The 22,811-nt window shown below is 36.2% G+C and overlaps 1 protein-coding gene across 12 annotated transcripts in view; it reads right to left on the bottom strand.

Moving 5' to 3' along the window:
- The window catches only part of BCAS3 (BCAS3 microtubule associated cell migration factor), a 374,723-nt gene that overhangs the window by 313,920 nt on the left and 37,992 nt on the right, over window positions 1-22,811 (bottom strand). For all 12 annotated transcript variants that reach the window (XM_052803641.1, XM_052803648.1, XM_052803647.1 and 9 more), the window contains exons 8-9: window positions 7,357-7,464; window positions 3,038-3,114 (exon numbers count right to left, since the gene is read on the bottom strand). In XM_052803641.1, coding sequence (XP_052659601.1) covers window positions 3,038-3,114; window positions 7,357-7,464 — 185 coding nt within the window. The remainder of the gene's footprint in view (window positions 1-3,037; window positions 3,115-7,356; window positions 7,465-22,811) is intronic.

Genomic DNA, 22,811 nt, shown 5'->3' with positions numbered 1-22,811 from the left:
CTGGAGCACCTGTACACCGAGTTTTTGTTACAAAAGGCACAAATAATATGTGCTGGCGCTCTGCCATTCAAGTCAAATCAGCACATTTCCATCTAATCACATGCAGCGGGGGGGCGGGGGGTGGAAGATTAGGACTATGTCAAATTTGCTCAAGAAAAATCAGGAAATGCACGAGTTAAACATTCCAACAGCAGCACGAACTTGACCATGTTCTACATCCTGAATATTTTATGGTATATTTATTACAACAATATATTAAGCTACACATTCAACCACAAAAACAAAAACAGAAAGACAAATACTACTCATGTGCAACACAGCTGCATTAGCATTGCTGAGGAACACCGAACTTCAGAATTCCTGACACTGTTTTTAATTGTACATTCTGCATTTAATTTTTATGTATAAACACTCAACAAAATGGACAAGAGCTTCTGCTTAATTATGTTTGCTTTTTAGCTGTCTCAGTAAGGTTCTAAGGCTCCCACACCACTCAGTTGATATGGATGGAAGATGTGATTTCCACATCATCACCAAATCTTCTTGAAAAAAAGATTTTCTTTTTCTACGCAGTGGTTTACACAGTAAGAGAAATGTCTTCAAAGAGCTAGTGATCCTCATTTAATATTTTTGACCTTTTATGCCACTGCTTCTGACTACAATCGGTCAGATAACACAGCTGAGAATCTTCTTCACGATGAAAAATTCTCTGGGCAGCCAGTGACATTCTTACTACCACTGTCCTGCAGAGCTGGGATGCTCCCATAATGGAAACAAACAGGCCTATGAGACCTTGTGCCAAGCTTCCTTTTCAGGGATTTCTACTTTTCCAATTTAAACTGACACTGCCCTTTCCTAAATTTAAAAAAAACAAACCAAAAACGCACTGCAAAAGAGCCCAGTTTCTGGCCAGTTGGCCAGTTTTGACTATCAAAACTCTATGCAGCTAACTAGGTAGCTCATTTACATCAAATTTCAAACACAGAGTAACTTAAGCCTTTAAGGATATACTCTTAGGTCAAAGATATTTCATCACATACGAAATCAGAAAGCTTAGACAAAAGCTTTACTGCAGCCTTCAACATGCCAGAGCGTAACACCCGCTTGATAGCATAAGCTATTAAGTGAAACAACTAAGCTTCAAAACGCTCAGGACAACTATTCACCAGCACAGGCCCAAGAAACCTATTCATCTAGGAAAAAAGCACACATCTTTTTTGCCCAGTCACACCCCATCACTGGCCACAGGCAAGCAGGGGTGGTGGCAGGGGAAGGGCTGTGGTGGCAGCAGCAGCTCCAGCTGTTTGCTGGGTGCCGCAGCTTTCCGAAATGCCCAGTATAAAATGAGGGGTGTCTTTAACTGAGCTTTGGAACCCCAGAACTAGAACAAAGTTTGAGAACATATTCAGTTTCTCGTATTAAAAACACAGCACAGCTGGGAGAAATACACTGTATATAGCGACATTTCAGGAGTTTGGATTTTCAAATCATTTGTTAAATAACTCCAAAAGCTTTATTTTATCCTCCTTAAATTCCACTGCTGTTCCACAAAAATGCACTGCAAATCACAAGTTATGGTTAGGAATAGGATACCCCCTGTTCCTCAAAATACAGTTCAGTGGATTAATTTTTAAAAACAAATTGCAGTATCTTTTTTTAAAAAAAACAACAACTAGAATTAGAAAAGCACAAGAGTTGTCAAAAATACACACTTAACCGAGAGTTTTGGGTTTTTTTTACTTTTTATCTAAAATAAAGCAAGGCTTGTATCCTAATTCTCTTTGATGTAATAAAAAGGAGGAGTGAGTCTTTTCCCATTTGGCTCTCTTCACTGAACCCCAGCAGCCTCCTAGTGTCTTACATCCATGTATAGGAAGAAACTGACACCTATTGGCAACTTTAATATTACTGCATAAAACTGCTTTTCTTCAAACTATTACAAGAAACAGCTTCTCTTAACTAGATTTTTCTTTAAATACATAGATAATATAAAAAGATAATTTTGACCTTTTCCAATTGTGACTGAAAATACATCCAGAAAATTTCAGACTCTCCTTTTTAACAATAAAACTCTGAGCCTTCCAAAGTAAATTATCATCCCTCAGTAATCTATAGATTTTAAGAGGCTATTCTAATTGATAAACAGAAGCACTAGTCACTAACTGCTTGAAAAATTAAATTTTAATTTTTTTCTGGGCTGAATATTTCCTTCGTGTTTAGCGTTAAAACACACACAGTCTTGGGAGCAGGTAAATGACATCCTAATCCTAACCACATCCTGTGACTGAGCAGAGCACAAGCAGTAGAAAACACACCATTTTTCTCTACTAACATATCAATTACTGTGTTACAGATGTTGAGGCAGCAGAGGGATGCTTACAGTAGAGGAACAGCTTCTGGAGAGCACCTTACCCATTACAATCGATTGCCTCCTATTGAGAGGCAAGTGGTAGGTTACATGGGGATAAAGGGGAGTCTGAGCGAACAGTTCCTTCATGCTCAAGATATATGTGAAAGCACCTGCAAGCAAATATCTGCCTATGGTTTTTCTACTACAATGCTTTACTGACCTGCTTGAGCTTTGGGGCCTGCTAAAGTAAGGACACACTAAAAAAAAAAAAACCAAAAAACCAAGGTACCAGGGCCTAAGGAACAACAAAAAATGAAAAGCGGGCAGATCGCTGTCAATGTGTTTTCAAACTGCTGCTTATGTGTACAACCTGAAACTCAAAACCTGAAACTTTTGCACGTATTTCTGCAAAACGAACAAAAGAATTTTTCTGCTACCTATGGATGTCAGTGTAGGTGCTCTTCACAACAGTGAGAAATTAGTTACAGCAATAATAAATATGCAAAAAAGCCAAGGATTCACAGAGTAACATTTGGGGGTTTTTTGAAGCAACAGATTTCCTGAAACTCCAAACGAAGGCATGGATACTTGCTTCAAGGTTTTAGAAATAAAAACAAAACCAAAGAAATCTGTTTTATCTCACTCCACCACTAGAGCAAAAAGACTGAACCCAATTATTATACATACTTGTAACGAAGAATTTTTTGGTGAAAGTACAGCTGTCAAAGGCGGCAATTTTCTCTTGCAGGACTACAACAAGTATCCTGAAAACACAGAAATGGAACATGTACTTTAAACATTAAATGCATTGGTTTAAAGATTCAATATCTAAATGTAATTATTTCAAAAGCATCAATATAAATTCTACAGTGATAAACTGCCAGGTTACCAATACATGGCAGTTATTGAGGATTCTCTCTCATCCCAACCACATAACCTTCATTTCAGGAAGTACACAGATCTGATACAGAACAACACAGCATATTTATGATATACCTCCTGCAGTAAAAGCTCCATTAAAAAGAAAGAATGGAATCGCAAGGATCCTGAATTACTTTCAATGACTCAAATAACAATCAAATCAACAATTGGTAGAACACAAGCTAAATTTGAAATAATCCCCATTGCCCATCTCATTGCAAATTTATTAAACCATCTTATTTACTAAAAGCAGGGTGGTTTTTCATACCAAGAACATCAGCACACAAATAAAGTTGAGAAGCAGAATTTGTGCCAATTAGCAAAATTACAGGTGTATGTTTATGTATTGACTTGTACATGTATGCACTTTTATTGTAAAATACCTGTGCATTACTTGAAACAAAGAACAAAAGCCACATGATAACTATGCATGAAACACTGTACTGTCTAAACGAATAGAGACCAAAGATGCAAATTTGGAAAGTGAAGCATCTTGAAAGCTTTATAACTAGGATACATTGATGACTTCCCAAAACCAAGTTCTTAAACTCTTGAAATGGAAGAATCACCTGGGAAGCCAACAAATAAACAGATAAAATCTACCAGCTATGTGGAACATTTAGCAATATGATGTATTTAATTATGAATCTGATTATTCTCTCATTAGGAAGAATATGAGACAGTATTTTTTTTTAATTAGCTAACAATATGCAGCATTATTAAATACTGTTCTAATAGTTTTAATTTGTAAAGATACGACGCAGAGAATTAATTGCATCTCTCAATGACTAAAATACACACCTAATGCTTTACCTGAGAATTATGACTGCATATTACAGTATAGAATAATAATCTTTAAAAAGATGATGTATCGCATCAGTCTCAACACATATCCTTGGGTAAAGGGTGATGCTTATCTCCCATCAGTGTGTATACGAGCCATTAACTCCTCTCTCTTTTTTACTTTTCCTCCCCTATTTTTAACTCTTTAGCCACAAGAACACCTCCTTCTTCTCCCTTGAGGGCTCAACAGCTTTAAGACTCTTTGGTGACGGACTACACTAAAATTAAAATACATACCTTATCCACCTGCTTGCTGATGTTTTCAGATATATAAATAAGTTTTGAGTCACGATTTTCACCTCGAAAACTGTACTAATGCTCCTCTAATAGGCATGATTTATCTATGCAACTGCTATTTGATTTTGCTATTATTTTTGCCAAGCCATTTGCCAAATAACGTAGATTGCATCTGTAGTTCCCAAGATGACTCCTGAAGCCTGTTCAATAGGCTGGTGTAACACTAGCCACTTTCTATTTGTCTGATACAGAAACTGATTAAAGTAATAAGCGCTGTTCTGTATCTCAAATTCTTTCAGGACTTTCTGGTTTATAACACCTCATCCTGGGACTTTGTCGCTGCTCTGTTTGTCAGTATGCCTCTATCTAGAAACAGAGAGAAGTACAAATTCATGGAAGGAAGGTAAAAATCAAGGAACATTTTTGGACAAAAGCCTTTCATATTCCCAGATCTGCAGACCTAGAACGGGAAGCACAGGTACACTTTCAGAGTGAGCAGCTTGCTTGGCAAAAGAAGAGGGCAGAACACATAACTCAACAAGAGGGATTCAGATGTGTTAAGTCATACAAGAAATTAACATAAGATTTCTTATTTGCTTGTAGCTCTCTCATTGTGAAAAAGATGGTCCCCCACCCCCTTCTGATTTATAAATCTCAATTTTTAAAAGTTATAAACTCTGCATATATCAATTAATATTAGTTTGGGACAACATAGTAGTTTTAGTTAAATGACGTATCTTCCAATTGCTTAAACTGCAGGAGAGAAAAACAAAAGAAAACGTACCAATTCTAACTTCTTCCACAAGGCCTAAAAGAAAGTTAACCAATGAATAATAGAAAGACTTTAAATGCATGTGCAAGTATAACGTATATATAGAAAACCTATGTATATTTGATTGTAATATTTCCCAATCCAGTAGATTTTTGTTTTCTACTCTTTGAAGATGTACTGTCTTTCCGCATAAATGAAACCTACCAGATGGATGATTCTAGAGTATAAATACATAAATAATAAAAGTTTTCCCTTCTTCTGCAACTCAAGTTTTATTTTAACTTCAAATTTTGGACTCCATTAGTCTATAGCACAGTTAACGCACCATTAGCACTGCACTTGGCCACATTTAATGCATTTTCAATCTGAAATAGTGGGCTTTCCTTGGATAATAACAGAATCTGATACGTTCCAGAAAAGCAGCTACCCTGGATACAGCCACATGGCTTTGAAGTAGCTTTTCCATTTTTACCACTTAGGAAAAGAAACATTAGCACCTGGAAAGACTTTTTAGTTGGGAGAGACTTTGAATGATGATTTGCCTTTTGACTGTTTTTACAATTGGATTTTTCTTCTGCTAGGAGGCCAGACTGGAAAGATTTACTATCATCACACTGTACACAAGGGAACTTTAAATTTTTCAAGGGACAGTTGCACAGATAAGTACCAAACTCCTTCTGACAGCTTTTAAAGGAACAGTGACCTATTCATGGCACATAACTCTCACCAACTCAACCACTTCAGAGAAACTATTTTTTTGATATAACAATCATACCCACATCCTACAATAAGCAGATTGATGTGGATAACAAAAACTACCATCCTTTACTTCTTTAAACATTCAACATCAAAATATCCTCCTCGTTATTAGATTAGTTGTGGTATTAAAGATGTTTGTTCAGTAGTACTACTTTTCTTCTGTAACTTCTACTTGACCTGATGTAGTCATTAATGTTTAGATTTTGATGGTATAATGATAGACAAATGTCTGTTTAACAAAACCTTTGTGGCTTCTAGGGTTGGTTTTGGTTGGGTTTTTTGGCGTTTTGGGGGGTTTTTTTGGTTGTTTTTTTTGTTTGTTTAATATGTTTTTTTTTCCCCCATGCTATCTCCAACACTGCTAACTTCCCTTAGTTACATGAGTTCAATACATGCTCATATACTTTTGTGGTCTTCGTGTATGCAAGCGTGCTACCTACTGCCATACAAATCAGGCATGTAAAACATACCATTCTGATGTTTTGTTTTGTTCTCAATGATTTGTGTTATTATGCCACCTTCCTTACTGAAGGACCATCAATTCCAGCAAACAGATACATATTGCCAAAGAAATGCAGTAATTTCTTTATTCAGCGCTCTACCTTTAACACAGGAATCGTATCCCACAGCTTCCATAAGGTACCTAAAGACATACAATGACTAATAACAGTAACAGCTGGGAGTAAGGAAGCATTAAAGTAAGCAGCACAATCGTGGACTTTGACCAAAGTCACTGCATCAGATTCTCTCATCAGGAGTGCCAAGGGATCATCAAGATCCTCATGTAGGGATCCTGGGTTTTCTCTTTTGTCTTAAAAAGATGCTGTAAATTACAAGGGTGTTCAGTTTTGTGTGTCTTCGAGAGATGAAGATCTAAAGTTAATTCAGAAAAAATTTGAACTCATGATTCTATGGAAACAATAGATTCTATTGTATTTGAACTCTATGATGCTCAGCCTTCTAAGCCATTTTCTCTCAGCAATTAGGTGACTTTATCCCAACTAAGAGATGATGCTTTGTTACTTCACTCACAGGAACATTATTTCCTGTAAACCACAGACTGCACACCAGGAATTTTTTGGATGTGCAGGAAGGCAAAATATGACAGAACAATGGAACACAGAGACACATAAACTCTTAAGCGCTCTACGCTGTTTAAACTCTCAATAATCCCATTTCTCCATCTGTAGGTGGATGATAGAGGATTCCAACAATTCCTGCTCACCCTCATCACAACTGAAAGAAGCTTAAATGATTTCAGATGCAAAACGTTTTGAGCTTCTTAAATGAAAGTCATTGGAGAAGCATACTGTCATATACAAACTGGAATATTACTTGAGAAATGGAGAACCAAAGCTATGCTTACAGGAAAGTCAAAATAATAAAGTCAGGGAGCACATACACCAGAAACTGTATTCGTTACTGAAATTTTACACGCCCTAACACAGAAAGAACGTATAGTAAACATCCTTACCTTTTATTGCAATGCAGATCATAAATAGGAGTTTTGAACTGTATGGACTTGACCATCTCTCCTGTTCGCAAAGAATAAAGGTCCACACAGCAGTAAGGTGGGCTTGTGCTAAAATGAATTAAAAAAAGATTTTAATGGAAAGAAGGATTTTTTGTAAAATTATTTTTAAATTATTTCAGCCTCCCTATATTATTTAGCATGCTAAATGAAAAATCCAGCAATCTAAGCAGACTGCTGGAGAACAAAGGGTCAATATAAGCCTTCTACATTAAGGAAAGGTATGATTAAAATTGAATTGTGATACCCTCAACGGTCACGAACCTGTATTGTGCAACTAATTATCCAGCACTTAGTTTCCTTTGTCACAAATAAGACTTTCGAACAGCAGATCTGACCAGCAAAATACAAGCCATTTGATAGGCATGAAGTTTTCGACTGCATTTTAGTTATTTAAAAAATATTCCGCAGAGGAACACTTTCCTAAAGGGAGTACTTGCTTCCCCCATGCAACAGCTGAATCATATGACTTGATTTGATAGAGATACATTACACAGAATTTACATTACATCTCTGATGGACTTTTGTTTGAACTATATAGAACTTTTCAACTGCTTTGTGTCACTTTTATCATTTCAATGTAAATAAAACTCTATGGCTATTTCTTAATAAAAAGGCTTGCTTTCTTTTGAGAGGGAGAAAGTGCTGAGTGTTCCGATAGGGTTGAGGAAGGTAGTGGTGGAAACCATTTTACAAGCTGAGGAGAGGCTTTGATGTGGCAGTTCTTTTCCATAACACCTTTTTTCCCCTCCAAGAACGCATTAAAATGTTGGCTACTTCTAGGTCAACGAATATGAAGGAGCACAAATTGCCAGCTGTACAAACATATACTAAGTATTGGTAAAAGAGGGTGTTTCCCCTTGCCCATATCTGTTTTATTTTACAGAGTTTAACACAATTCCTGACACAACACTTGCTTGTCTTTTGGATCTGCTCAAGCTGCTCGAGAATTTTCTGGAGAACTGGAGTACAAATGCCAACTGTTTACCTCAAACGCCTCAAGATAATAAGATGGTACATACAATAAGTATGCAGCAGAGAAACAATATACAATTATGCACAGAAAGACGACTGTCAAAGAAATAATAGAAAAAATAAGTTTTGACATTTTGCCTACTGAAATTCTTCCCAAAATACACATTTTTCTAGGCACATACCTAGGCTAATAACTAGAGGGTGCTATTTATTACTTTTAAGCACTTCAAAGGCCCTTCAAAAACACTTTTTGAACAGTGAGACTCAGGTCTAGTTACTTTACATTAGAAGCTCATTGCTGCTAGAAAATGCGGAACACCACAGCAAGGTCTACGTACAAACTTTTTTTTATTTAAGTATATTTATTACCTACAGGAAATTATTATTTTGATAAAAGGGTACACAGATTGTTATTTCAAAACAGAAATCACAGAGGTTGATACAGCTAAAATTATATTAGCATAATTGATACCGATTACTACTTCCATGTAAGCCTGTGTTGACCAATTCAATTTTGACTTGACATATAGCTAGCTACATGACTGCAACTCAAGAGTATGTACTTTCTAATACGTATTGCACCAACAAAATTATGCTTAATAATCCTGTCACTCAAATGAATAATTATTATTATGTCAAGCCTTTCTTTCAGCTGATCGTGGTAAGACCGTTCTACCAATGCTTTTTTAAGCCACACTGGCTAAATACCAGTAACTTGAATTCACATGCTAATAATCAAGTAGTAGTATGGACCAGGTCAGAAGTACTCTGAAATTCTACCTAGCTCCAATTTAAAAGTCCTCTTTCCAAATGTTATCTTTCTTTTAATTTCATAGTACACTGCAACCCATGATCAGAAAATAACATGCATGTCTGGGTTTTTTAAATTCTTTTCTGAAATAAATACAAAGACACAGCCAAATACATTTGAGGATGCCTCTAGGACCTAATCAGCAGAAACAAATGGCAATAGCCAGAGAAGGTCACACTTTTAGTCCTTTCTTGTTCCATAATGCTTGCTTTCCTGGCAGCACAGACACTCGGCATTATCACGAGTCTTCAGATAGACAACTATGCTTTCCCAGGAAAGTCCCATTTTTTGGCTAAGTGCTTTATCCACCAACTGCGACACAAAAGGGTGGAAACACAAGCGCTTGCTCTTTCTTTGGGAATCTTTTCAAAGGTAGAAAGATAAAAAAAAAGTTTCAATCACTAGGAAAGACTTTTCTCTACCGTTTCCTTCTGGTTATTTTAGTTCCTCTCCCTGTTCAAAGTAATGGCTGTTAGGAACCTAATTTGCTGCTGAGTGCTCTCAATTCATTAGAGACAACATTCATTAAATTAGCGTCATTTAAATTTATAAATTCTACTCCAAAAGCTGTGTACCTAAACGAGTAATGATACAATGCTGAGATCCATAACATCATGTTCTTTTTTGATCAGGCCTCAGTAACGCTCAATAACATGGTTTCAACTTGCTGGGGAGAAAAAAAAAAAAAAAAATCAAGGATTTTGATTTCATTGTTCAACAGAACCCCATACAGTAAGGATTCTCCAACAGTGCAAAATTTCATTTCTTTTCCAAAAACATTATTTCTCAACCATTCTAAAAGTATGAGCCTCTTGAATGGTCTTTCTTTACCTTCCTTTATATCTCCTCAGCTAGCAGAAAGATCAATTCCTCTAGAACAGGAGAATGAGGATTATAGACACAGATCTAAGGATCCATTTCTCTGTCATAGCACTTGAAGAATAATAATACTACTACCTTGATTAGCCTACACTACTCACAAGCAGAAAAAAGAGCTATCTTTCCTCCTCCATTTCAGTGATGTCGAAAGCTCCGGCTCAGTGGTTCTGTGTACTTTTCCTTACTCAGCCTCTGATATGCAATGAATTCTATATTGACCCATTTTTGCATATTAAATCAACAGAAGAATAACACTTTGTCCTTTCTTTCTCCTCTAGAGGGAATTCTCCCCCAGGTTAGTTCACTGAAAGGGTCAGTGAAGTCTAACAAGCATGGAAGCAAGAAAGGAAGTAGAAGCACATGAATTGAGCAATAAAAGATGTGCAACAGGGCTGCAAAAGCCAGAAGTAGCTTACCACCACAGAGCTGCAGCACAACGCAGCTTCTTCTGACACTTTATGACCTCCACTGTACTACTCTTAACTCCCAATCTTTTTGAAACAGGGAATTCAGGGATTTCTATGGCCCACATTGCAGAGGAAGTCAGATTCAATTACAGCGTACCCTTTACATTCTTTAAGTTAAAAATCTGGACTGAATCCTGGACATAGCTTTTAAGAGCTAGGCATCTCAACTCCTTTTAAGTCATTATTTAAGAAGAATTTGAACCCAAACCCACCAAGATCAAAAGCAGAGGATGAATGTGTTTCCCTTCTTCCATAACATTCATACCACATACATTACTGCCTACCACATAGCAGGAAGATTTACACTAAGCAAGATGCCCCATTTAAATATACAAAAAAATTACTGTGTTCAGTAAGACAAAGCATCATCACTGATAAACATACTGGAGTCCTTTGCAGGGTCTCTAGAAAAATTTACTTAGGTATAATGCTTTGTTCTTAACAATTTTCTTCACTAAACTATCAAACAAATACACAATGAAATATTAAAAATGACACCACCTATGAAAACAAAAAGTAACATTTAGTGTAATCAATATATTTAAATTTCAGCTACAAAACCAGAAGTATCCAAACTACCACAGAATACCACCAAAACCACCACAGATTGCAAGACGGAGCCCTACAAACTTGCAAAATCATCTCTTGACAATCGGAAGTTCTTGAAACCTTAGAATTGTATGAAACTAAAATTACTGCATCTTGCTCTATTGCAGGAATAGTCATGAATATTCATTTCATCAGAGGATCATACAGATATTGTAAGTAAACGTGCCTGAACTATACTAGTTGACAGCCTATCTTAGCTTATACTAACAAACTACCATCATTTGGGGGAAAATAAAGCAAGGAGACTTCTAGCTAAGAAGCTCTTCTTCTGATAAACTGAAGGTTCATGTATGTCTCGTTGATGAGAAGGGCTCCGATCATATTTCAGTGTACCAGTGATGATTATGTAAAGGGGAGAGATTAAGACAGGAATGTGAAAACACTGGGTTTTGCGGTCTGGTAATAACATTAAGTCTGTCACAAAATTCTTGCAAATTACTCCCACAGATTATTGACAAATTTTCATTATGTATCCTGATTGTTAAAATAGCTGCCTAATGCAGAGGTATCAACAACTTCTTTAAAGGTAATGGACACAAATGCACATACAACTTCAAAATGTTGGCATTAATAAATATATGAATACACTCAGGCTCTTCTATCTTCTTCTATTTGACTGTTGCAGTGCAGGGATAGAAAAAAAATAACAGATGCCTTGTACAGCTGGCACTTGACTACATCTGTGCTTATGCATCACGACATAACTATCACCTCTTCACAGATTTGCTAGCTATGAGTCACACAATTTATAAAAGCTCTGTGTAAAATGTTTGCATACAGAGACAAATATACTGTACAACACACACACACATTTTATATGAAAAAAAGGAGAAGACTGATGGAACCAACATGAGGCCAAAATGTTCTGTGCCTCGAAAGATTTTACTCTGCCTGCTCACAAGTGTTTACTTTCCTCCCTGCTGACTCTCCCCACTCTGCCACGTGATAAACAACATCCCACTCAAAGACAGAATGGACATCAATTACGGAATGGTCTCCTGAGTCCATAAGGGGGGGGGCGAGAAAAGAATGGGTTTTTTTGAGAGGCGTAAAATTGAAGTAGAGATGTTGCTGAAAAAGCTGACCACCAGGCCTTTATAAGGCATTCTTTACGCGAGGCATTTTCCAGTTAATTGTGGCATTTAAAAAAAATCATCTCAGGATGGAAGCTGTTTAGCCAACATAGTGCATCACTGCATATTTTATACCATCTTCACAAAATGTATGGCTAGAATCTTTAGAAAAAGAGATCAAGGGAAGCATCTCCAGCTACTTTTCTTTTGCTCTACATGTATACAACATAAGCTTGATGAGATACACAATGATGTCACTTGGGAACAATGACAGAAGTTACAGCATCATAACACACTTTAGATAGCAATAAAATTGCTAAAGTAATAGGTAGAACCTCCCTTAGGGAAAAGCATATAGTTATACAGGACACTGTTACAGTAAAAATATTTTTTAACACCTGTACTCCTTTATACAGGCTCTGCAAAGTTCTTTTGGAAAACAGTCCGTTAATTACTATTAACAGCTAATGTGTTAATGTATTAAAATGACGAAATGAATGAAAACTTTGGAAAAAAGTGAAATTGTATCAAATTATCAGTGAGATCACATGAAGAGATTACATGGACTGATCTAACAAATATAGAAAAAACTATCACTTCTCAAGAACACGACATTACAGGGATTCTAAGCAATATCAGTATTATAAATAGGCTATCAAAGCTTGTCAGAAAAAACTGTTCTAAAGATTAGTTAACTTCAGAATCTGCTGATTCAGTTGTTATGCCTTGATGTCCTTTAGTAAAGACAACGCAGCTGTCTGCAGACAATCACTACAGCATTCTTTACGCAGAGTCTCTTTTTGGCAACTTGACTTCACGTGACGGAACAAGGGAAATAGCTTATTTCCAGCTGCTATGTATAAATTGATCCTCGTCTAAGGTGCCACTTTGCAGTACGCTGCATGTACCTCTCGCCTGTTGAAACTGCATTACAATGAGCTCCATCTTTCTCTAATTACACAAAGAATTATATTACATCTGCCTTGTTCTGTACCCTTACAAGGCAGTTTCTTTCTGTATTTACTCAGGACAAATATTGCACATAGCAGCAGCAGGTTTTCTGGAGTAATGATCCCTTTATTTCTATTTTATAGTTTCCACATTAAAAAAAAAAAAGATTTCATCTTCTTCCATCATGTATTGACCTTCCTATAATGTGCAGAGCAACATAAAGAGTTTTCTACAATGAAAAAACATGTAAAAAACTTCCACTCATCAGCTTACTTGATCTAACATATGACAAAAAAGTCTTTCATTTAATCACTATTCCAGTTTTGATACTTCCAGGTATTATCTAGCAAGTTATATAAACATTCAACAAATTCATATTCAAATTTGATGGGATTAGGCTGTGAAACGGTATGAGTTACTGCACAACATACAGCAGCAGCCTAATATAATCTCTACTGACCTCAACAGAATGATGTCCATTACCTTCTGAAGCTAGATACAAAAAAAACAGATGTGACAAGAAGTACAGAAAATGTCTTGCTAAATATAATTAATTTATTTTATTAAAGACTAGAATGGTATTTATTACTGCAGCAGCTAGAAACACTGCTTCCTAGCAGCGAGAAAATGCTAATTCTACACCTTGGAGGCCAAATCTTGCTTTCCTTACGCACCTGAGTACCAACTGATAGAAAAAAGTGACAAGTCCACAAATTGGAATTACATTCCCTGGGAAAGGCTAATACTTAAACCTAGAGAAGCTTCAAGCCTTCTAGCACACGTTATGCAGATCAGTAAATTTAACAGCTGTCACTAAACCAGTTTCAGACAGTGGGTCATGTACTTCCAGTCAAAAGCAATTTGACTTTTATCATACAGTCATATAGATACCACTAGTTTACATAAAAATAAAATGATCAATTAAAAAAAACCCTGGCAATTATTCTGTCACAATTTGTCTGTTATCTTTAAAGTTTTGTTTCACAAGAAAAAAAGCTCTATTTTAATTGCAGTGTTTCAAAACTAGGTCAGGTGACTGGTTTTTATTAGTCTATTCTGAAGTACAATTTAGTTTTCAAAAACATAACCTTTCACTGTTTCTAAAAAATATAATCATTAGTGTACTTCTGTTACTGTACTGCATGTCCCCAGACTTACTTTGCATTCTACTATGGCCACACTAGTACCACTCTTCATTATTCTAATGTATTCTTCTTATGATGCTTTATTTGTTTGCATGCAATTTGCAGTAAACTTTTTTCAAGCCCAGCAGACCCAACATAGAAAAAAGCCTTATTTTTAATTACTTTTGGTGCCTTTAAGAAGAGGTAAAAATATTAAAACTTATACAGAGATCAAAGTCAAAACCCCTAGTAGTACAATAATCTCTTACTAGGCCCAGCTTTAACAAACTGTGGGATTTATTAAAAGAAAAAAAAAATTAGATGTTTCTGTAAATATTAAGTAGCCAGGTGCCTTAAATGGAATATAAGTTCAAAACTTATTTTACAAAAGACAGCTTATTTCATTGTCAAGTCAGAAGGGACCATTACATCACCTAGACATCCCGTCTAATGCAGGCCATTAAATTTCACCTAGATATCTATTCTTATACCTAGCTCAAATGCTTTAAAAGCAGTTCAGCCCTGGCACTGAACAGCATGTCACATACAGAAAACAGAAGAGAAAAAAGTGACAGCACATCCAAGGAACTGGCTGGACAAGGTATGCTCAAATGATCTGTACAGCAAGCTACTCCAGAAAGATTTTTAAAAATTACTACATTATAAAGCATCAGCTCTACCGATAAGTTACCAGTAAAGAAAAAGCTGTTTCCATATAGGAATGAGGAAGACCTTGACAGTGACACAAGTACAAGTTTCTAAATAGCAGTGCAGTGGGTTAAGATTATCCAGTAACCTGTTCTAGCTGTGGTCACTGTCTGGTGCTTCATAGAAGGGGAGGAAAAGCAAAACAAAACGAGTACACAGTACACAGTTAATTAATTGTGTATTGGAAAAATTCCTTCCTGAACCTTTACACTGGAAAGTTGAAGCATGAGAGTTGATTATGATCTTCGTAGTAATATTATTAGCATGTTGAGACCACAAAGGCAATTCTGTTCTCTCCTCAAAGCCCCTGAAGAAGGTTTGCTCAGATTAAGAGATTTCAAGACTAGAAGATCATCTTCTCTTTCCAGGCCATGCACAAAACGTCCCAGAAGCTCAAAGAAATTATTTTATACCAAGCAACCTAATCTTGTCTTAAAAGACTTCAAGCAACAATGAGTCCTCTATTTTTATGGTAAGTTGTTCCAGCATTTAGATCATTCTATTTTTGTGAAATTACTTCTTATTGCAAGACAGAATTTGTACATATTCTGCTTTTCAGCTTTTATGTCTGTGTCAACAAAACAGAAGAAGCTCACTGCATTCAGTTATCTTTTGCCTAAGTCGGTAACCATCCAAAGCAATCCAGTCACTAACTAATCTGCAACAACGTAACAAAGACTTTTAAGCCTTAAGTTGTAAGGTTTGTTTTCCAGCCCTAGCACGTATCTGCAGTCCTCCTCTGAGCTCTCTTCAGTATTGCAGTATTCTCGCCTTCTTTCTGAAGGATGCACACCAGCATGAAAACTTAAAAAAAAAAAAAAAAATGTTCAAGGATTGCATTATTTATTCCTTAAACACCACTGCAGAAAAAGCTTTCATTAAGACATTCACCATCTAGTCCCCTAAAACTCCCTGGCTCCCTGCATCCCAACTTTTCAAAATAAAAGCTTGAAAACTTAACTCTGTAAGTTATTTTCTTACTTTCATTCATGGTACTTAACAGATTCATTCAAAGTCAGGAAAAGCAGAGTAAGATTTCTGAGAAAGTGACACTTCCCAAAAACGTGTGTGTAGCAGTGAAACACAAAGCAGCAGAGACATTTTAAGTGTACCACAAATTGCAAAAAGCATGGAAGCACTTATTTCTAAATAAGAAAAACCTGTACCAATCTTAGACACATGTTACTAAATCTAATCCTTTAAATACAAGAGAGGAAATTATTTGATATAGCACTAAAATATTTGAGTTAAATACCAAGAGATACAAACTTCACACTTGTATCTTCATCAAATATTTTGATCAAGTCTATCAGTCCAGTAAAAAAGGTTCCATCTTATCCTCTTACCTCATCATCTTCATAGTCTCACGGGCATATAACAAAAATATTTTCAAAAAGTCATCAACTCTGCAGAAACCATTTTGTTACAGGTGAAGTACAAGTCTCAGCCTGAGTACCAAAAAAAGACATACCAAAGGAAAACCACATTGTTTGCTCATGTGTGGAAAGAAAAAAAGATGGGACTTGTGTGATTGTGCCAGAACGACCACTAGACAAAAAGCAGTAGAGCCATCTGTGTGTACAATATGCAAGTAAGCCCGTAATTTTTTGAACAAAGGAAACAGATAAAAGGTGAACTAACATGCATCAGTTCCTGTGCAACATTATGTCAGGTAGGCAGAACAAAGATGCAAAGAACTGGGAATGGAGGTACCACTCCTTTCAAAGACTTTCAATGAAAATTCTTGAAAAAGAGCAAAACAGTATCTAAAGCGTTGATCCCTACATCTTACCAATGCTAATGTTTAAAAATTCCATTAATCATTTCCCCTTCTACTTTTTTGATTTCAAGGTAAGTAGTATTTTGTTCCTGTAATTTCATAAGCAAGGCATTTCTCCATAGCGTAGAGTCTAACTGTTAAAATGACTCAGGACTGACTCAGGAAGGACTGGTTTCTGTCTCCGTGCATAACTCAGGTCGTGGTCTGTGAGAGAACCTGAGGCTTGACAGTGGTCTGCTGGTCTTGAAGGTTGTAAACCACTGCAGGAAAACTGTCAGTATCTTGTTTTTCTGTCTCTGCAGTGACATAAATCCCTGTCCTCAGGTGAAAATAACTATCTTTTACTGCAAGGTGTGGTACTGCATAAACCTTTCCTGCTTACATGCAAGTTTATATTATCATAATTAGCTGCCCAGGTATAAATTAATTCTATAAATTATAGAAGACAAATGTGTTAAGCAACCATGTTAAGTCATATCGATTTAAGCCAGTTATGTCCATTTTGTCTTTAGCAAAAATGATTCTTAAAGAAGCTAAACTTCATTACAAGGCAAAACTTGTAACTAAATAAATTACATTGCCGTATGATTATAAGCTTTGTAACACTGTTCAAAGAATACTTAATGGCAATAGCACATTAAAATAAGCTTATTGTAAAGCAAGTAAATTCTTTGCCTTATTCTCCATGTCTACCCTCAAGTATATGCTACCATTTTTAAGTGTTTTTAAAATGTTCTACCCAGTCCTGTACACATTGTCCTTTCCAAGGGCAATCACATATATTTTTATAAACTATTAACTTTTTATCAATTTAATTAAAGAGCTACGGTAAAAGATCTCTACCTTTAGCAAAACATTTGCAACAGTGTACCTTTGGAAGAGGTTTAAGAACTTTTAATAAAAAGCCAGTTTCATGCCAGGGAACTGCTATGCTGTTTACATCTATACTCTCCGTATGGCTAGCTAAGGTAATGAATTAACTTAATATTTGGAATTCACTGATTTTGAGGAGAAAACAAAGTTCTCTGTCTACATGTATTTCAGTCTCTGTTCTATTACAGAAGATTACAAGCCTCAGTTTCTTCCATCAGACCCTTTTTTTTTTTAATTAAAAAAAAAGAGATACCCTATTTTCCATTGACTTCCAAGCTGGCTTCTTCCCCACTGTTTTATCCTTATTTATTGGTTCACCAGCTGATATTTGCTGTCAAGAGTGTTAGATATACAGACTCCTGTGAAGCTGTTCTAATTACCATCCCATGAATCAGTTGTCAAGTGCTGCTTGTAAGTGGCAAGGCCAGCACTCCCCTCCAGGAGATCAAGTGCATCCACTTATCATAACAATAGAGCATAATGGCCATACTACACACATGCAGCACAAATAGCATTTATCACAGTGGCATGAACATACAAGACACTTCACAAAAACACACAGCCAGGAAAGTCCTAATTCAAAAGGCTTATTATCCAAAAAGCACTAGAGGAAGAACATAGGTGGTAGGGGGAAAAAAAAAAAAAAAAAAAAAAAGGAGACTGTGTTGCATTAATAATGCAGCAAGATGTTGGAACGCAGTATTTCATACTGACTCCTCACCAGACAGGACATCATAACTTTACTAGACAATACAGAAGTCTCATACATGTGAAAAACAGTTGCCAGCCCATTTTTAAAGTTTGGATCTCAGAATTTCAGACACATTTCAAACGCTCAAGGCAAAGTACTATGGGCCAAATCTGCAGTTATGTTGACCTGCATAGTTCCAGATGTTGCTATTTCTTTTTAAAAGGTGTCAAACAAAGCCCTTAGTTATAAGCACTACATAGAAGGAGAAAACAACATTAAAAACTGACTGATGGCTGTAGGGAGATATATCGCTCCATAAATATGAACTGCACATTAATTTAAAAAAACAAACTAGTATAAAGGTAATAGTTCCTAACATTTTACTTAAAATTGAAAGATCAAAACAAGTATAATTATGTTTAAGACACGTTTCCATAGATAAAGAGCATTAACTTTCTCATCAAAAAATAATAATAAAAAAAGTATATCAAGTGTTTATAGGTGATAAAATACAGTTATCTGAATTGAGTACCCATTACTCTGAACTTCACGTTCAAACATTTTCAGGATACCTACCCATGTAATTTTATGATGTTTTTCTTGTACAATGAATAAAAACGCAGATACATAGATTTCTGCCGTCCCTTCCTATATGGACTCATACTTAACTGTGTGTGAAGGCAAGCTATTTCCACTACACAGTTTGTACAGTATCGTACACTAAACTTGTGATTAGCTGGATACTGACAGAAACGGACTTCTCTGCTGCAGCCTCTACAACAAAAATCCTCCTGGTTCCTAAAGTTTATTGTAGCTCTGTCAGCAGAAAAGATACAGCAAAATGCCTGTCATGAAGATCAAAACATTAATTTCAAAGTAGTAAAAAGTCAGCCTACTAAAAGGCAAAGCAGATAAACATTTTCTCACTAGTTTTGCACATTGCCATCATCTGCAACTTCAGGTGATCATTCATTTGCCATTGCTGATACAATGAGGTTACTCTCAATCACATTCATATGACAGGCAAAACCCCTGACTGAATATAGAATGAAAAGTTGTTTCCACTCTTGGGGCTGTATGGGGGAAGAATCTGAAAATACAAATTTCCTTGACAATCCTGGAACAGATGTTCTGAACTGACAGAGGTCACAGATTTTTTCAGTTCTGAGTACTTTCAACAACTATTATGTCCACTTTTGTTCAATTAAATCAATAGCTCCTTTGCTTCCTGTCTGTAGCTGAGGTGTCAGAAAGACTGTGTCATACATCAACAACAGAATGAAAATTTAAGACTAGGTTTTATCCACACATTGGTATTACCATAACAGATACTACAAGAATAGTACCATCAGTGCAAAGAGAAAAGTAAAAGGGAAGGGGAATCCTTAAAAATATTAAAATGCTTAGCAACCTCCAAATTACTCTTCAGTTTTGGCAGCAGATGGCTCTTCCCACATTCTGCATTACCAGCAGTACATAACGTGTTTCTCCTATTGTGTTTTCTGCCCATAACAACATTACTCATTCTCGTCATCAGAAGAGACTAATTTGTTGTTTTGGGGTTTTTTACGTTTCAAAATGCATGAAGCTAAATAAAGCCATACAACAGCCTACAACCTACCTTTATGTACTGCAGCATGTTCTATTACATTGCTTCATTCTATGGCATGTGGCATGCCTGTCGCTGAAGTGTAAAATATAGCACAAGCTGGCTTTTCAGCTGTGGCATGCTTTTGCAGAGAGACTAGAGTGTGACACACTTTCCACTTCACTGAGACATACCACATGTTACAAAACATAGCTGTCCCATCATATTTCGAGTTAGTTAATATGGGAAGATTAGCGGCATCTCAAGAGATTTGTTTATCCACAAGACTTACTTGACCATAGCTATCACTGAGGAAAAGTACATCTGGAGCTCCACTTTTCAGATCAGAATCATTTTTTCTGGTACATTCTGGACTAGATTTTGTTCTTGTGTGTAACCAAACAGTCCTTTTATACAAAAGTTACAAACCTGTGCTGGCTGTCCTTGCCCATTCTATGAACATATGCTTAACTGGACAAATTCCTGTAAATCTTGGAGAGCATGAGCAAAGATTAACTGCTGAGTAGAATACAACTGCATTTGTCATACCTCTAAAGATTAACATTTCTATAATTAGCTGATTAAGCTTCAATCTGGTAGATGTGTTTCCTCCAAAAATATAGAATGAAATAAATTTAAGAGTTGTCTTGTCCTCCTTCTTACTGTCAAATGAAGCAGAATTCACCACTGAAATAAATGCATGTAATTTGTATTGTAATAAATGCTACACCGATCTTCGAGATCATCCAAGATGGACCAAAATCAAAAATGTAGAAACTTTTTGCATATCAAAAGAAAGCCACATGTCACAGCTTAATAGAAAAATATCAGACTTCTGGGAGCGCAACACTGAGAGCAAATTGATGCTGAAATATCTCAGCTCCAGTCGAATTTCACCAAGCATGTGTAGAACCCAAACAGAGCATTTTGTGGAGCCACTGAAAGCCTCATAGCCACAGCTAGCCCTAGATTTTATAAACTGCCCGTATGTATGAAACTCCAAATCAATACCAAAGTTCTGAGGCATTTTTTGTTGGTGGTATGTTCTGATCAACGGCATATCAGAAGACAGCATAGTTAATATAGATGGCAGTTGATTATTGCAGCATATGTACGCTAATTGTATATATTTAAGGCATTGCTCCATTTAACAGAGAATTCTACCAAAAGCTAAAACCAATCTGAGAGTCAAAAGAACTCATTCTTCTGACTGCACTACAAAGCTTCTTCGAAAATACAGACCAAATCTTTGCTCAGCTATTGTGGGGGTCATGTTCCTCTGCAGTCTGTGTACGTTAAAGGGCCCGGCTTGCCTGTGACTGAATGCTCAATAATCAATATTTAAAAGGCGTCTTTACCTGCAACTGTTAACACGGCAAAAGTATTATGAAGGATCAAATATTTTATCCTGTTGATTCTTGTAACAAATTTCTTTAGATTTCAGATTTATTTTTTTCTTTTCTCTGCTTTACCTTATGATTCATGGCTCTGACGGGCCTATTGGCATCTTCTCATCTCACATATAATCACCACCAACAAAGGCCAAATTAAGCAAGCAGCTCCACGCCCGCCTGCCCCACCATCCCAAGCCCCATGCAAAACCAATTTTTGGATTCAACATTAAACACCAAACCTTGTACCAACCTGTTTTATCTAAAATAGGTTTGCCGTTGGTGTCATTAACAACATAAGCAGAAACTAATGGGATTGTGCAACACTTCATCACCTCTGTATTAAGTAGCCTCTGCGTCAAATTGCATGACAGCAATAATTATAAGACATCTTTCAGTTGTTTATGAGTCTACTAAACCTTAACTGTTCATATGCTAGTACATGGCTCAAATTAAAATTTTTGAGAAGCTTGAAAACAATCCCATTTCCAAGAAAGAATTAGAGGGTTTTAGAGTGCATATGGCTGAAGTTGAGCAGAGATAAGCTTAGATCTCATGGTTAAAGCATTTGAAAAGCGCTGTGAATAACAAAGCCTCTATGAAGTTCTGGTCACATCGGGTAGGCCAAAATTTTCACAAGTGCCCATTAATAATATGTTCTTACACCTTACTTGATTTACTTTATGACTTGACATAGCAGACCATGTTCTACAGACGTGCAGAACTTTCACTGTAACTGAACTCACCGAAAGCTGGGTTAAACTTAGGAAATAGTACCTAAAAATAATTACTCTGAACAAGGGGCCCCGTGAATAGCAAAATGAATAGCCTGCTTTTCTTTAAACTGGCCTTAAGGTTGAGATCCTATATGAATTGCTTAACATAAAAAAAAAAAAAAAAAAAAAAAAAGGCATTAGCTTATGTTACAGCCTTTCTCTCAGTGAAGCCACCGATATCGCCACCTCCTTTACTGGACCACTTTTCATAAAATTTGGATGAATTTCATAGTTAAATGCGGCTGATATTTCCAGGAGGAATTACAAGGAAAGGCACACAGAAATCGTGCATTCTCACCACAGAGACAGTCACCTAATACAGCAGATGCCGCAATGCAAGATACAGTCCTTCAAACTTTTAGAGTTATTTTATTAATGCCTCATCTGTAAAATGAGCTAATTATACTGTACAAATATTCTATTAATAATTTAAATCACGATTAATTTTAAAAACAAGTTTGTGAGCAACCATCCAAAAATGCAGTAAGGGGTCTCCTCAGGTGATACTCTGAATGTATTACCTAGTCAGAATTTAAAGAAAGAAGGGATTAAGCAAGATCTTGTTTTTTTAAGAACATGCCTTACAGCTTTTTCACAAAGAAGGAGCCTTCTAAATATCTATTTTGAATTACTGAAGAAAATTTAGTGCATTACGCATTTTAAATTATTTGTAAATTTAAAGTTTTAAAGCTAACAAAATAT

This window comes from Harpia harpyja, chromosome 12 (assembly GCF_026419915.1).
Source record: "Harpia harpyja isolate bHarHar1 chromosome 12, bHarHar1 primary haplotype, whole genome shotgun sequence".
NCBI classification, from domain to species: Eukaryota; Metazoa; Chordata; class Aves; order Accipitriformes; family Accipitridae; genus Harpia; species Harpia harpyja.
This window is presented reverse-complemented; position numbering and strand designations above follow the sequence as displayed.